At 53.0% G+C, this 15,656-nt stretch overlaps 1 protein-coding gene and 1 long non-coding RNA gene across 3 annotated transcripts; one reads left to right on the plus strand and one right to left on the minus strand.

Moving 5' to 3' along the window:
- Nucleotides 1–615: 615 nt before the first annotated feature.
- GGA1 (golgi associated, gamma adaptin ear containing, ARF binding protein 1) lies at nucleotides 616–11,792 on the minus strand. Of its 2 annotated transcripts, none has more exons than XM_037389126.1 (17): nucleotides 11,716–11,792; nucleotides 10,945–11,029; nucleotides 10,561–10,636; nucleotides 9,845–9,943; nucleotides 8,409–8,532; nucleotides 7,819–7,919; nucleotides 6,683–6,763; nucleotides 6,124–6,261; nucleotides 5,901–5,982; nucleotides 5,388–5,495; nucleotides 4,945–5,100; nucleotides 4,103–4,167; nucleotides 3,784–3,959; nucleotides 3,389–3,672; nucleotides 3,006–3,175; nucleotides 2,643–2,753; nucleotides 616–2,466 (listed from the first exon to the last, which is right to left on the minus strand). In XM_037389126.1, exons 4-17 carry the CDS (start codon nucleotides 9,926–9,928, stop codon nucleotides 2,356–2,358), a joined length of 1,791 nt encoding a protein of 596 aa, XP_037245023.1. In that variant the 5' UTR covers nucleotides 9,929–9,943; nucleotides 10,561–10,636; nucleotides 10,945–11,029; nucleotides 11,716–11,792; the 3' UTR covers nucleotides 616–2,355. The 2 variants fall into 2 exon arrangements, with proteins under 2 accessions (XP_037245023.1, XP_037245022.1); XM_037389125.1 differs by lacking the exon at nucleotides 11,716–11,792 and adding an exon at nucleotides 11,557–11,701.
- A 56-nt stretch (nucleotides 11,793–11,848) lies between these two features.
- Nucleotides 11,849–14,737, plus strand: LOC119148664. The gene is made up of 3 exons (XR_005104451.1): nucleotides 11,849–11,960; nucleotides 13,612–13,753; nucleotides 14,584–14,737. It is a non-coding gene; the product is annotated as an uncharacterized LOC119148664 (long non-coding RNA).
- Nucleotides 14,738–15,656: the final 919 nt, after the last annotated feature.

Consider the following 15,656-nt stretch of genomic DNA (forward strand, 5'->3'; position numbering starts at 1 on the left):
TCAAGCACCTATTGCAAAGATGCAGAAGAGCCTCCCCCTCCAGATCCTTGCTGGCTGCATCAGGTGGTGGCCAAGCCGTGGTGTTTTTCCTCCCGTGCAATGTCGGGAGACTTGCTCCCAGCCCCAGGCTGTTGCTTGCCAGAGCAGATCCCCCTTTTTGCACCCCTCCCATAAAACTGCCCCACAGGGCCACTTCTGAGAGGCAGCCCTGGGGAAGGGGAGGAAGTCCCACCACAGGCAGCAGTGAAGCTGCAAACAGTCATGTGGAGCATAGGCACGAGCTCAAGCCCTGCTCCTCGGGGGCTGCTGGGCACCAGCCCCTGCCCACTGCCTTTCCCTGGGGAGGGAGGAAAGCAGGCAGCACCCAGCTTGCAGTCTGCAAGTGACTCTGCTCTCAAAACAGGAATTGAGACCAGCTGGGGGACTTCCACCATCCCCTCTCCCTGCTCATGGGAGTGGGGAAATCATAGTGACAAGGGCCCAGGTGACCGGGGGATGATTACAGGGGCAGGATCTGAGCTGCAAACAGCCCCTTGCAGGGTGGAAAGAGCTCCTTAGGGGTCAGGAAAGGCAAGGGGAAAATGCATGCCTTGGGTCAAAATCAGAGGGCCAGGATCAGTAAAGAATTCTTTATTTCCCATAAATACAGCAGATTCTTCGCACCGGGCGTTTAATTTTAAATCTTTTTGTTTGTTTGTTTTCTTCCATTTACAGAATTTTGCACTGAAAATATATACAAGTCTGTTCAAGAACCAAACAAGATCTGCAAAGAAAAAACCCATACAAAACCCTGAAAAGAGACCAGAAAGGGAAGTAAGACACAGCAGAACCCCAGCATAAAGACCTTGCTTCCCCCTCTCCTCCTACCACGTGCTGTGCCCAGCTCCAAGACACCTCACCTTTGCTGTCCCCAAGCCAAGAGTGCGAGACACCCTGCTCACCTCCATCTTTCACAGGCCTCCTTGTACCTCTGGCAAGCCAATGCAGGGCACAGCTTGCCCCTGCTTTTAAGATCAAGCCCTCTTAAAACCAGCTTAGGGATGGGAAGCACCTCCTGCGGTCATGAGTCCTGTTGGGATGGGGAGTGCTTGGGACATGCCACCCCTGGTCTCTTCCGTGCCTGCAGATCCCTGCTCTTGTGTCACAGTGATCAGGTGGCTGGGGCAAGCCCTCTCCTCACCGCAGGGAGCCAGGCCTGCCCACGGCTGCGGGCAAGGGTGTGCAAGGCACAGCTGTACGCCCACCCGCACCCCCCACCCCCCCCTTGCAGACCTGGGATCCCAATGCCAAGCTTAGCGCTGTCCCCTGGTGATGGGCTGGGCTCCAGTCTCTCGCCAACCCCCAGCCCATCACCTACCTCACCCCGAGAAGACACTGAAGAGCTGAGAAAGCCCCGTGCCACACCAAGCTCTCCAGCCCAGCCAGGGCAGAGGAAGACAACGTGCTGCTTCCTCTCCCTGTCTGGCAAGGAGGCTGTGTGGCGACTCACCTCACCACAGCACGCCCCTCAGGGCTGGCACACGGGACAAAGTCTGACAGAGCCCCCAAAGCTTGCTGTGGCAGATGAAGTGTCTGGGAAGGGTGTGGGCTTCCTTGCTGCAGAGGCTCAGTGCCCAGGAGCTCCTGCCGAAGGGGCTGGGAAGGCACAGAGCAAGCACTTCCCAGCCCCTGGGGTCCCAGCCCAGGGCCCACCTCCCACCAACAGTTCTGTAAGCAGCGGGAAGGAGGAAGATATAGGAAGATGCCTCCCACTGACCCCTCCAAAGCAAGGACAGCTGCCTGCTCTCCGGTACTGGAGAGACACCTAGTCTCTGTCCAGCCTTGTTCCACAGCAGCTCCAGTGTGCTCTGACCAGACAGGGAGTGGCTGAGGCCCAACTCCAAAGAGCGGAGGGGAACAAGAGGGAGCACACCGAGCGCAAAGCAGCTGAAGGGCTGGGAAGCATAGAGGGGACAGTCAAGGAAAAGGATCTTCCTTTGTTAGGCCTTGCCCCAGGCTGAGGCTGTTAAAGCTCCCCATCCTTGTTCCCCACTGCACCTAGAGGGGGAAAGCAGGGTTAGAAGAGAAGCTGGACAGGTCGGGAGGGAGTGTTGCCTTTGGGAAGAGCAGGGAAGGCAACTGTTCACCCACACAAAGCTTTCCACTCCACTCCTAGTAGTCTTGTTGGATGAACATCTCCTGGTGTCTCTGCTCTCCTCCTTGAGGCATGCTCCCTCTGGCCCTTGCCCAGCCATCTGGAGGATGGAGTGTGAGCAGTGCACCCCCCCCCCCCCCTCCCCATCTCCTCAGGCTGCTCCAGCCCCACAGGGCTGGCTTCTCAAGGACTCTGCAAAGTAGTGCCTGCCATGTGCAGCCCTAGAGGTTTCCCCAGGACTCTGGCGGGGGGAACTGGTCCACATCCCCCATTTCATTGTAGGTTTGCTCTCCCATGGTGAAGGTCAGCTTGTACCGTAGCCTCACTTTCTCCTGGACATGGGGGAGAAAGGATAAGCAGTCAGAAGAGAAGGGAAGAAGGGTATGAGGCACAAAGCATTCAGGTCTCTCAGAAGCTGCAGACAGCAGAGGGAACAGGACAGGGTAGGCAGGCTTTGCCCAAGCAGTAAGACCAGCCTCTCCTCACGCCCCAAGGACGGTGTTATTACCTTCTGTGGGTTAGCAAGCAGCAGGACTTGTGTGATGGCACTGGGGTGGACAATGGGGTTGAATGCCGGCAGCTCCGTGCCTGAGGGAGGCTGTAGCTTCACCTTCATCACCTAGAGAGAGAAAAAGAGAATCTCACATTCCTGAGAGGGACTTGGCAGCCAGAGGCCCTGCTCCCGTATTTAGGGAGCTTCCATTGTCTAGTCAAAAAGAAAATCAACATGCTGGTTCCTGCTAATCTGAAGGCAACATAACTCACTCTCAGCCCCACAGAGCTGTTTGAACCCACCACCCTGCCTTTCCTGCAAAAGTAGAATCACACTTTGGCCCAATCTGTGGACCTCAAGACCCAGCCGTTGCCTTACCTTGGGGACGGCAGACTGAAAGACAATGTTGCGGATGGGCTGCGGGGCTGTGCTAAGCATAGAAATCACCACCACAAGCACATCAGGCCTCTCCGGCAGGGCATCCTTAGCAAAGTGGAAGAGGACACGGAAGCCATGCTGATCATACACTGTCACAGGGAGGATGCTGCCTGTGGGAAAGGCAGGGACAGGCAGCAGTCAACCAGGAGGGAACTGGCCCTGTAGTAACATTTCCCCATCACCCAAACTCCATGGGAGTGACAGACACCACTCCTCCTCAACCTTCACAAAATGCAACAGGCAAGAAGTTTCCTCACATTCTTCCCTTCCATGTGCACAATTTGTTCCCCCTAAGCTTGCCCCCCTCTGTTGCCCCAGCTCACTGGGTTTGATTGACTCCAGAGGCACAGTGATGTTGGCCAGCAAGATCTCCTGGGGCAGTGTGGTGGCAGGAGGCCGTGGTGGGACTGCAGTACTTCCTGTTGGTGTGGTAGCAGCTTTTGGAAGCGTAGCAGGAGCAGACAGCTCTGAGGTCAGGGGCAGTGTAGGGTTCGGAGAAACACTCTGGAGCATGGGCAGAGTGCTGGGATTGTGGGCCGTAGTGCCAGAGCTGCTCCTGTTCTGGAGATCCCTCAGGGTGAGCCGGGGGGGTGGCTGCTGCTTCTCCCTGTAGGGAGAGAGAGGGCAAGGAGCAGAACAGGGCACTGAAATGTCGTGTCCAGCACCCCCAAAATGGAAATAATGGGGAGAGATGTGAGACTGCACTACCCCTGCTTACCATCGCACTTGTTGAGACTCTGGAGGCAAAGACTGTTGCAGCAGAGTCTTGCCCAGGAGGTCCAGGTCATCCAGGCCACTGGTGAAAGGAGGTTTGGGGGAGGACGCACCAGCATCTGTTTTGACTGGTGGTGTCGCCACGATAGGGGTGAGACTGAGCTCGTTGCTATCTGATGACTGTAAAAAGAGTGCACAGGAGAGCCCCCCAAGCAGGGTTGCGTTATCAGCACCAACTCTCAGATGTGGGACGTGCCCCCACCTACTCCATTTGTTGTTCTAACCACCCTTCCCACCCTCTGCCCTGGCTCCCAGCATGTTACCTGGAAGCTGTTCCAGCCACTGCTGTCACCAGCCTGGGTAGGATGCGGTGGTGGGTCATTTAGGCCTGCCGGGGGTAAAACCAAACATGAAGCCTAGCTACCAAGTGGGTAAGAGCATTAAATGGGGCCTGAGTGAGACACAGAAGCAGCAGGACAGAACCACCAATGTGGTCTCTGTCTCTGGTCCCCGTTCTTGCACGGGGGAGAGCCAGAAGGGTGACAGTGTTTTTTCTGCCCCGAGACCCTCATTTACAGTCTAGTTCTCACTGCAATTGGCAGAGAAGTGAATACTACTGGGCTGACAAGCCTGACTGACCACATCGTCTACTTCATGCTGCTGTACCCAAAAGCACCCATCTTAGGAAACAAACACTTTGTTGGGAAAAGCAGGACTCTAGAGCCTTCTAGGGTTCACACCTCACAAGATTTCCAAGTGAACAGTTTTGGAAGTCCCATGCATCTGTTGTCAGCTCACGACTTCAACTGCAAGGAGTAAACATGAGATGCTGGGGGCGATCCACCCTTGTGATCCTATCAGGGGATGGCCATTGCATCACTCCTGATTTACTTGCCAGGTCAGTTTTCCCACAGCAAATCAGAGGCCACATCCCTGCAGGCTGTCTCTGACCAGCCTGGAAAACACCACCGTACTGAAGTTCAGAATCATAGCAAGGTCCTCCCCTCCTTCTCCATCACACTAAATGAAGGACATTTCTTGGTCTTTCATTATTCACCTCTCCCAGAGCTCCCCCTTATTCAAGTTCCTGCCACAAGGAGAACCATCCATGCAGACTGTCCAGAGTCAAGGAGAGAATAAAGAGCTTTTGCTCTGAATTTCTCACCTAAAGACATGAGTTCATCATCCAGCAAGGAGACAGAGCCAGCTTGGTCAGGCACAGGGACTGCTGAGCCACCTGAAAGGGTGGGCAAGGCTGGGTAGGAAGGGCCTGTTGCTGGAAGATCCAGGCCTGACAGATCCAGAAGCGCTGAGGTGCTGCCTGCAAAGGAACAAGCTAAGACACCTTATCCAGTCCTTATCCAGTGTGCTGAGGCCAGTTCCCCTCCTTTCTCCCACCTGGGAGAGGAAACTCCCCCTCTGCTCCCCCCTCCAATTCCCTCTCTTCACACATCAGTCATTTCCACAAGCCACTTCTTCATCTCACCAGCTCCACTCTGACCTGCAATTTTCACCTTTCCACATCTCTCCGTCTCGTCTTACATTACAGGAAACCAGCAATACGGTCCCCTCTGCTTGACCTTCCTGTCCCCATTCCCCAAGTCTCACCTCGAAGGGGACCAGCCACCGTCTCCCCATTGATCTCTTCTCCCCTTACAAGCTGCTTGTAGAGATTGATCACCTGTGTCAGATTGTCATTGGCTTGCAGGATCTCCGCTGAAATGGAACAGGTAGGAAGTTAAGTTTGAAAACTGCGAAGAAACAAAGAAAGTGACTTTTATAACCCAACTCTGTTTACTCCTTCAAACCAAGGCCCAGGGAGCTGTTAACAGCCTACTGCAGATGGTGTTTCTGCAGTTGTTGCTGCAGACTGCACCAGGGTATGCTGATACCTCCATGGCAGTTTCAGCAGGACAAGCTCAAGCATCATTACTACAATGAAGCGGAGGAAGCCTGTAACGCTGCTGGTTGCTGCCACGTGTCCCCACTTAGGGCCAAGCCATAAACTAACCTACAGTGAACGGCCACCCAAAACAGAGCAACAGTTGCTGACAGATGCCGCGCCATGGGCAGCCCACGAAGATGGAAGGAGACAGAATGGGAAAGGCCAGATACACTTACCCAGAGCTTCATCATTGTCTTCTGTGTCACTGGCGAGCCGGAAGAGCATGGGCCTCATACGCTCACAGCGCTGATACAGCTCCTGGGGGAGAGAGGAAAGGGGTGCCGAGGCAAGCACCGGGATGCTCAGCTGGAGGTACAAAACTGGCAGGAGGAACTTGGGGGATAAGGGTCACCCATCTCTGGTAAGCCCAGGGAGGATGCTGGGATGGCCTTTCCTTACCTTCATTAGGTCCTCATTGCTTTCCATTGTCTCCCCCTTGCTGTAGTTTGTCACCATCTCTGTCAGCAGCTTCACATTGTTGTTCACCTCCTCAATGGCATTCACCCTCTTGGAGATCTTCTCCATGCGCTTCTGGTCCTGGAACGGAAGCACATGGGGGAGGATGCCCTTGCTCTTGTCTGCAGCTTGGAGAGGAGGAAGGCTGGACTAGCCAATACACCAACTCCCTGGACTATGGCATAGCAATGCTGCCCTCAAAACAGCTCCCACTCCAGTGGAAAAGTCCAGATCACCTCTGGGCTGGCACTTGCCAAACAGGGATGGAATTGCCACAGATCTAATGCTGCAGCAGGGCTTGGGCCACAGAAAGCACCCAAAGCCATTCCTCCAAGTAGCCAAGGGATGGCAGAAATCACACAGACTCTTTAGCAGCTGCTGCTGCAAAATTCTGGGCAGAAGCTCTGTATGTCTGCAGGAGGACAGAGAGACACTGCTCCCTCGGTGCCAACCATTGCCACCCAGACCATGACCCCCCAGCCTCTCTTTTCCCCAGTCACACCTCCTGAACCATCTCCTTGATGAGCTTGTTGGCAGCCCGGAGGTCCTCAGGATGGGAACTTTTCAGGAGACGAGCCAGTATCTGCAAAAGAGAGGGCATCTCTGAGCCCAGGCTGAGGGGTGGCAGCCACAGTCATTCTTGCAACACTAGAGCCAGTAATTGTCCTTGCCCCAAACTCATATGTGTCAGAGGCAGCAGACAATGCCCGTTATTTGAAAGCCCCTTGTGGGCTACCAGAGGCCAGGGAGAGAAGTACAACTGGTCTTCCTTTTCCCATTGTGGTTCTGGTTATGTAAGACAGGTCTTTCCCTGAAGATCCCCTGCATTCAAAACCTGCTCCTGCGCGCCCAATACACATCATGGAGACCCTGGAGCACAGCAGCATAGTACTGAGAAAGAGACAAAGCCTGGTTTATGCAGGAATTGCCATGGGAATGTAATGGATTCCTACTCAGACCTCTTCACAGGTGCAGCTGGTGAAGAGGAAGAGCTCTCACTTTCTCTCCCCCTCTGCAGTCAGTGAACTGGCCACCTACAAATCCTCATTTGCACACTGTGACCCACAGATGCAAAATATAGGCCCTGTAGCAAACCAGCACCACACCTCTACTGCAGAACTAGACCCAGAGGAGCCTAATTCCTGCTTAAATATATCAGCACTGATAATGCAGAGGTTTGTCTGAGTGGTGACACAATTCTGACGGAAAGGCAATATAGGATGGGTCCGGGAGGGTATAAGTGGCTGGGCGATAAGCAGATTGCAGTGGTGGTGGTGGGGAAGAGACAGCAGCAGCATCTGGGGCTGAGATTTAACCCTCTTGGCCAGATAACTCAGAAGCCTGGAGAATGCACAGCAGTAACCTCCCACAGCCTGCTGGCTAATGTCAGTGCTTCACCATCCTGCAGCTAAGCAAGCACTCCAAAGGTCAAACAGACCCATCACATGCCCCATCTCTGGCACTTCCCTTTGTCGTGATTTTGGAGCAGGCCCTCAGCATTCCTGTGGTGCATTTTCTGAAGGACAGCATGTGGAGCAGGGGCCTTGACTCTTTCTGGACCTCCACCTCAGGGGGACAGCAGATCCTGAAGCAGGGAAGATGTTGCCTGCTGTCCTTCTCCTTGCACAGAGCCCTTACCTTGGATTTCTCTTCATCATCAAAGATTATGTTCTTGGGCCGAGGGGGAGGTGGTGGAAAAGGAGTGTCATCAGGCAGCTTTGGGTCACACTTCACAATCCCTGCAGCAGACAGACACCAATGGAGAGGTCAGGAGGACACTCACCCACTGGGGGATGGCACTGCCACCTAGGTCTTTTCTTCCCTAATGGCCCACCAAACGCAGCTGTGACTGAGGATGCGTGGGTTTGCTCCCACTACCCAAGATCCAGGACTGCCCTCTACTCCCCATCAATGTCCTCTTTTAGAAAAACCCAGCATCAACTGCCAAAGCATTTGCAGCCCTTCATCCCCAGACCTCTCCAGTGTCCCATCTCCTGTAGGGGCACGCAGATGTTCCCTCCAACCCATAAAGCAACTCAGACCACCAGCAACTCTCTCTTCCCAGCTAGGAGCCCCTGGGCAGCCTCTCCTTCACCAACCCCTGGTGCTGAGCTAGACTGATGGATGTGCTGGGTCTGGGCACAGGAAAGGGAGAATCTGTTTCAGATTCTGCCCAGATAAAAAATGAGGGAGAGCGCACCATCCCCTTTCAAACCTCTGCCTCTCACCTTGTTTCTTCAGCATCTGGTAGGCTTCCGAGATCTTCACCTCATGAGGCAGCCCCAACGTCCAGCTGTACATCAGCTCCAGGATCTTTGACTTCACTTTTTCTGGTGTCCGGCTTCCAAGATACTAGATGAAGAGAAGAGGCACCTTGAAGCTGATCTGAGCCGTTGCAAGCCTGTTGGCCTGTTCCTCTCCTCCCCTCCCCCAGAAGAAGTGAGACAGTTCCCAACGGCACAAAGAGGAGGAAAGAGGAAGCAAGCAGGAAGGCTCACGAGGCCCTTGCAACATGTCCTATGCTGTGCTTGGTTTCCTCCACAGGAAGCACAAGAGGTGGGAGAAATGCTGCACCAGCAGCCCCTCAGCAACATGCAGGAACAGGTGGGAAGGCTCAGGCAGGTCTGTTGCCTAGTGAAGGAAAGGCTACTGCTAACAGAAGCTGCTCAGCAAGGCAGCCCTTCAGGAATGAGGGGACAGCAGGGCTGGGAGGGGAAAGGGCCGTGGGACGGTCCCGGTGGGGCGGGACCCCGCCCTCTCTCTCAAGGGCACTCTCCACTCTACATGTGCCTGGCATCCTTTAGAGCTAGGTGTTCCCCAGATGACCAGCACCCAGTGGTGAGATGATCACACACTACCACTCTCTCCCTGCCATACAATCACCCTTCACCCTTCTCCCATGGGTCTGCTGAGGCCACTGGTGGTAGAAACAGTGCACGTGCCACCAGAAGCCAGTGGCTTAAGGTAGCGGACACTCTCCAGGGCATCTAGCAAGAGGACTTTAAGATGCTGCTGTCACTGTCCATGGCTATTCATGATCACAGATCACAAGCTGTGACTGGCAGATGAAGGCTTTCCTTAGTCATATTCAGTCTGTGTTCCCTTAACTCTATATTGGCTGGCATTAACTGCCTTAACTGAATGGGAGAGCACGCACAGCTTGTTCTGCTGCAGGAACAGCAGCATCAGCACAGGAGCTGGTAATGGCTTGGTGGTTCAGATGGACTTGCCAGAGCACTGCTAACGAGGCCTGGGCTTGCCCTCAGAGTGTCTCAACCAGGCTGAGACACCCCAGAGAGGCACGGTCACAATGTCAGAGCTGGGGGAGGCTCCTGAGCACATGCAGCACAGGAAGAGCCCAACAGAGATGCAAGAAAGGTGACTCCAGGCACGCACATGAGCTGAATAGTCTCACAAATGCTGATTGCATCATGTCTAGCTGGCCCTCAGCTTGCTGCATCAAGATCACCCTCTAGCAGACAGGTGAAAGCTCACCTTCCCACTAGAAAACTCACCAGGGGACAAGGACTAGACCTCCTATTGCCATTGTCCTATTTCCCCCACATCCCAGAGGGTGTCTAACCTTTCTGCTCAGCCACCACTTCTTCCCAAAGCCTTCCTACCACCAGGTTCCAGTGCCCTCCAGCACAATGCCAAGACCTACCTTGGGTGACACCACTTTGATGAGCTCATTGAGGAAGCGGAACTTGCCCACCTCATCATGGAAGCGTTTGCCACAACTCTTCATGCAGGACTCCAGCACCTGGGGAGAGGGGCAAGGTAAACCCCAGCATGGGGTCAGCACAGATTCAGGAGCCAGCTCCATCCTGCTCCCCCCTTGCCAGGCACGGAGCCTATGGCTGTCCTTAAGAGCAGTGCATAGGGCCAGCCCCTTTCCCTCCCAAGTGGCCAAGCACCCCCCAAAAATAGGCAGGAAGATTTTCCTCTCTGGGGTCAGTCTTTGCAGAGGTGGCTCAACAGCCCATGGAAAGGGATACCCTTAGAGCTCACAGTCACCAGATTTTTGCAGCATGGAGCCACAACACAATTAAGAATCACAGAATCATTTAGGTTTGAGAAGACCTTTAAGATCATTGAGTCCAACCATTAACCTAATACTACCAAGTCCACCGCAACAAAACCCAAAAAGCTTTCTGTCAACTTCAACAGGCTATAAGCCTTCCTAGGAACAAAACCTTTCCTACTAGTCACCACTCCTCTCTTGTGGAGCCACCTTCAGCCCCTCTCCTACCCAAGGACCCAGGTGTCCAGCACATTCTCAGGGGGAATTCAGCTTCCCGTGCTCCTCCAGTCAAACTGGAGCAAGTCCACACTCTGGCCCCCCTCCATCCAGTTCTACTGGCCTGCAGATGTCCTTACCGTGAGGGCCTGAAGAGCTTCCCATTCCTGCGGAGATTGGATCTTGTGGGCAAGAAGTCGGGTAGCAAGCGGAGGACTGGAATGAGTGAGGGAAAAAAAAGAAGCTAGCCAGTTGTTGATGAAAAGCCTGGTACCTGTGTTTCTATGTTGGAATCCAGGGTTGAAAAGCATGTTGCAAGTTTAAGGCACTGACGAGACACCAAGATGCCTCAAAACCCTGGGGGAACTTTCCATTAGCGGACCAGGATCCCCCACCCACCCTCACTTCGAGGGGCTTTGTGCCTGTTCAGCTCTCAGGACAACCCCACTGAATTGTACTGGGGGGGGGGATCCTAACGCAGGCCTGTGACCTGGAGGAGCCTGGGGAAAGGACGAAGCACTTACCCCTCCAGCTCCTTATTGAGCTGCTCACAGAAAGCATTGATACCATCCCAGTCCAGGTCCTTGTTCAGGGGGTTTGTTGCTTTGTCTGCAGGTGGGAGAAGAGGACGGTGAGAAAAATCTCCCCAGGCTCCCACCCTGCGGAGGTGACAGACAAGATTGCTCCAGCTCAGTCCCAGCCAACTCCACCAGGTGCCTCAGCGGAGGATGGCACCGAAGGGAAAACCACGCTCCGTCCGCTTGCCCCCTCCTGTAGAAGCCCCGTGCACCAACCACCTGGCCACCGCCGCCCTGCCCCCCCGGCACTGCGGGGACACCTGCCCGCTGCGGGGGCTCACCCGCGGGCCCCGCGGCCACCCGCCCCTCACGGTGGCCCAGCAGCCCCGGCAGGCGGGCCCGCCCTGACACCTCGCTACACCACGACCCCCAGCCCCTCCCCAGCTCCCCCGCTCCGTGAGCGCCCCCCTTCCCGCACCCCCACCCGCCCTCCGGACACCCGCACCCTCACCCCAGCCACCCGCCACCCGTCCCCGCCGACAGCGGCGACCGGGATCTGCGGGCGCCACGGCCGGGCCGTGCCAGCGGGAGGGGCAGGGCGGCCCCGGCCGCACTCACTGATGCACGCCTCCAGAGTCTCGGGCTCCATGGCGGAGGGCCCCGCCCGCCGGCTCCTCAGCGGGGCAGCGCCGCGCCGCTGCCCACCCACCCGGCCCGGCGCCGCCGAGCCATCGAGAGCGCACCGAACGGTCTAGAGCGCCGCTCCAACGGCCTCACCATAGAGCAGCGGAAGTCGGCGGCGCAGAGCGCCACACCCCGCTCCCAGCGCGCCCCCTGCTGAAGCACACCCCCCGTCCACCGAGTTCACTGCGCAGGGTAAAGAAAGGCGCAGGACGGGGAAGGAAGCGGAAGGCCTCTAGGAAAAGGCACGCGAGAGCAGAGCAGGCCAGAACGCCGGAAACCAGCCGCCACGCGAAAACAAGCCGACCGAGCCCTTCCCGGAAGAACCCTCATACTGGCAGGTGAGGCCGCTTCCGGTACAGAGATGGAGCACTTCCGCCCCGCGGGGCAGCGGCGTGTCCTTTAAAAGGACACGAGCCGGCTTGCTCTGGCGCGTGCGCGGTGCCGGCCGCCTGGGCGGGGGAGCGGGGGCTGCGCCGCAGCGTGTCGGGAGTGTTAGGGCATATACACACTGTAAGTGCTAGTAAGCGAGTTGGCCTGGCCTGGCCTGGCCGGCGTCAAGTTTAAATAGCCGCAGATCTGGCGGGGCCTGACCGCCTTCCTGGCTGTGCAGCTTGGTGGGGCCCTGGAAATAGCGAGGGGTTCCAGGAATATAAACCCTGTTTGTCCTCGCTTTCCTTGCAGCTCTGGTAATGTAGGCCAGTCCTAACTGTGACACTTAATATCACTTCTTTCTAATATCACTTCTTTCCTCTGTGCCCTGCTTGGAAGGAACCTGTGGGTGTTTCTCCCTGTGGTGATTTATTACTTTTTTGTTGGGTTTTTTGTTTTGTGTTTTTTTTTTTTTTAATAATGCTGGTGAAAGGTGCTAGCTCAATGACTTTAGGGAGCAGAAGCCTCCACCTGTCTGAAGAGTCCCTGGTGCTCAGGGGTATCAGCGGTGGTGCTCAAAGCCACGCAGGGGCTGGTCTTGGAGGTGTCTAATCCTGGAGACCGATGTCCTGAGCCAGGGCGGTCTGTGCTGGGTTACTGGTTTACAGTGCTAATCCCACAGATGGCAGGCGAGGGAACTGCCCTCATGTCACACCTAATGTCTTTTCCTTATGGATAGCCATTGTTTTGGGGGGGATTTTTTGGCCATTAAAAAGTACTTTTTGCTGCTTGAATGTAGTTCTTTTTTTAACTCTTACTGTCTTGCATCACAAAGCCTTTTTTAAGTGCCTTTCATTGAAACTTGCCACATCCTTCCCTCTGCTGTGTCCAGGCACGTTTTATTTGTGTTATTTTAATCTTATGAGTCAGCCTTGCCTGTCACTATTGCCTCTTCGTTTTTTTTTTTTTTCTGAGAATCCTTAAGTCATCTTTAGGAGACTGAGGCCTAGATAGTACTCTTCTAGGTCATGTAGAATCTGTGTAGAAGGCGTGCATCTCTTCTCTCCAACCCACAAAGCAATGCTGATACCAGAGGAATTTTACCAGCGTGCTTAACCATAAAAGTTGCAACTATGTATCCATGACATGGCTGAGCTGCACAACTCTATTGTAGTTTAGCTACTAGTAGAACGCTGCATTGTATAGTTTAGTTGCCAAGTAGATAAGAACCAGTTCAAAACCAAGACATGAGCCAAGAGTGCTGAAACAGGGTCAGAAGAAGAGAAGGTCATGAAGAGGGAGAGAAGAAAAAGAGGAAGATGACTAAGAAGAGGATGAAGATTCCCAAACCACCACCAGAGGACCCCCAACCCATTAGGCCACATATGTATTAACAGTGTAGATGTGATATGCAGTTCACAGAACTGTAGTGAATATGGTAATAGTTTCTTAGAAATGTCATTAATATGTATAGATCAGCCATATAAAGATAAAAGGTGAACAAAGTCGGTATGCATATTGGATGGAATTTATCCTGTTTATCTGGCGCTGAATGTAAAGAATGCCTGCTTTCTAACACTCCAAACTGAGTATTGGAGAGTTTTGTCTCCAATTTTTTAGTATCAAATTGATGATGAGTATGGGATCCTGCTTTTGAACTTGGACTGAGTACGGAATCATGGGATGTCCAGCCAGCACCAAGAGGATTTCTCGGGGACACCCCCATCCTGGCTCTGCTGGTCTCATAAGCAGAACCTCACTGGTAAGACAAAGGCATTCTTTTGATTTTGAATTTTGACTTGAAGTCCTACCCATAAGTTGAGACACAGTATTGTAAGATGTCTTGCAGGGCAAGTTAGATGCATCTCTGGATTCGATAGTCTGTACCTGTGTTCATGTGGGCAACAGAGGTACCTGAATTAGACTATTGTTTGTTTGAGTCTGTACCTGTGTTCATGTTGGTGACACAGGTACCTGAATTGGACTCTCGTTTGTGACATGGGCACATTAATTCCTCTTGTCTGTTTGAGTCTGTGCCTGCATTTGGGTGAGTGACATGGGTACTTGAATTAGACTCTTGGTTTGAGTCTGTGCCTGGGTTCTGTTATTTATCTTAGATTTGTGTTACTTGGCTGTTACATTGTTATTTGTGAAATTTGTATTTCTGAATTTGATTGGACATAATATACTAAGATAAAATGGGATGCAACATATCTAAGGTGAAGAATGACATAATGACATTCTGAGAAAGATTACAGGTCCACCAGTAGGTAGTGTCAGGTGGGTGGGCTTGATTAAATACTGTAATCAGTGGTGGCCACTTTATAAGTTAGAAAATGGCTGTAGGTGGCCAAATAATGGAACTTAGATTATGATACTTTGTTATAATTGATGTTGTTTTAAAAAGGGAAGGAAAATGGGATGAGGTGATATACGCTGATATGTTTTTCAGCTTACGGGATCATCCTGAGTGGCAGAAACAGTGTGGAATTAATTTGGCACCAAGTGATCCTTTAGTGCTGTCATTAGTGAAGGATGAGAAAATTTCTTGGGAGAGACCTCCAAGGAGGTGTTGTTCATCTTTTAATATAGGACAGAGGTGTTTAAAATTGAAAATTGGGAGAAGAAAAAGGAAGAGGGACACATTCAACATTATGATGTTTGCCTTCCCAAGTAACCCTTACACATGATGGAGCCCAGCTTTCCTGGAGATGGCTGGACACTCGCCTGTCAGTGGGTGAATTCCTTGTTTTGCTTTGCTTCTGTGCACAGCTTTTGCTTTACCTATTAAACTGTCTTTATCCCAGCCCATGAGTTTTCTCACTTTTTCCTCTTCTATTCTCTCCCCCATCCCACTCTTGGGAGTGAGCGAGCAGCTGCATGGTGCTTAGTTGCTGGCCAAGATTAAACCACAACAGTTCTTTTTGGAGCCCAATGTGGTTCACAAAGGTTTTGAGATAACGACAGAAGTGATTGGAATGTGCTAGCTTGAATTTATAGCTGTTATTGCTGTTTAGCTTTAATCATCAGGTTTCTGTGTGATTTCCATGCTTGCCATGGGGCTTCCTTGCTGTAGAGTCTAGCACTCATTAGTGGCCACTTTTTGCTTTCACTGCTTGCTGTACCGCTTATCATCTTACTGTGCTGTGCTCGGTAACATTTTGTTAACAGCCATGGTGATGGGCCTGGGCTGAAAAGTGGCCAGGGCATCGCTGCTGTTTCTGTGCTGCTGTACTGGACAGGATGGGACTCCAGTGTGACAGAAACCACCTGAACCAATGGAGGACAAACCTTACAAGAAACAGTGCAAGTGCATCAGTGACCCAACCAGAGCTGACTTCGGTACCCCATAACCCCATACAACACACCACCTCTCCACTTCTGACCACTATAACAGACGGAGCCCAAATTCATGGACTAAATGACATTTGTGGATACACATTTTTACAGGGGTGGTCCACAGACTAGGGGAATGATACCTGTGTATTATATCAAAGGATGGGAAGGGTGGTGGTGGTTAATGAGGTTATATTAGAAATTGTGACATGATGTGGAATAAGGGGTGGATACTGTACTTGGTTTGACTGGAATAGATTTGATTTTAGCTGATGCAGTGTTGAGTTTTGGATTTGGTGTGAGAACAATGATAATAATATGAAGTCAAG

Source organism: Falco rusticolus, chromosome 5 (genome assembly GCF_015220075.1).
Source record: "Falco rusticolus isolate bFalRus1 chromosome 5, bFalRus1.pri, whole genome shotgun sequence".
In the NCBI taxonomy this organism is placed as follows: domain Eukaryota; kingdom Metazoa; phylum Chordata; class Aves; order Falconiformes; family Falconidae; genus Falco; species Falco rusticolus.

Excerpts from the sequence above, each read along its gene's own strand:
- GGA1 (XM_037389125.1), bottom strand. The coding sequence starts at position 11,587 with ATGGAGCCCGAGACTCTGGAGGCGTGCATCA. Across the intron at positions 3,673-3,783 it reads GAGTCTCAACAAGTGCGATG|GGAGAAGCAGCAGCCACCCC; the intron begins GTAAGCAGGGGT and ends CTCTCCCTACAG. Across the intron at positions 3,176-3,388 it reads TCTGGAGTCAATCAAACCCA|GCAGCATCCTCCCTGTGACA; the intron begins GTGAGCTGGGGC and ends CCTTTCCCACAG.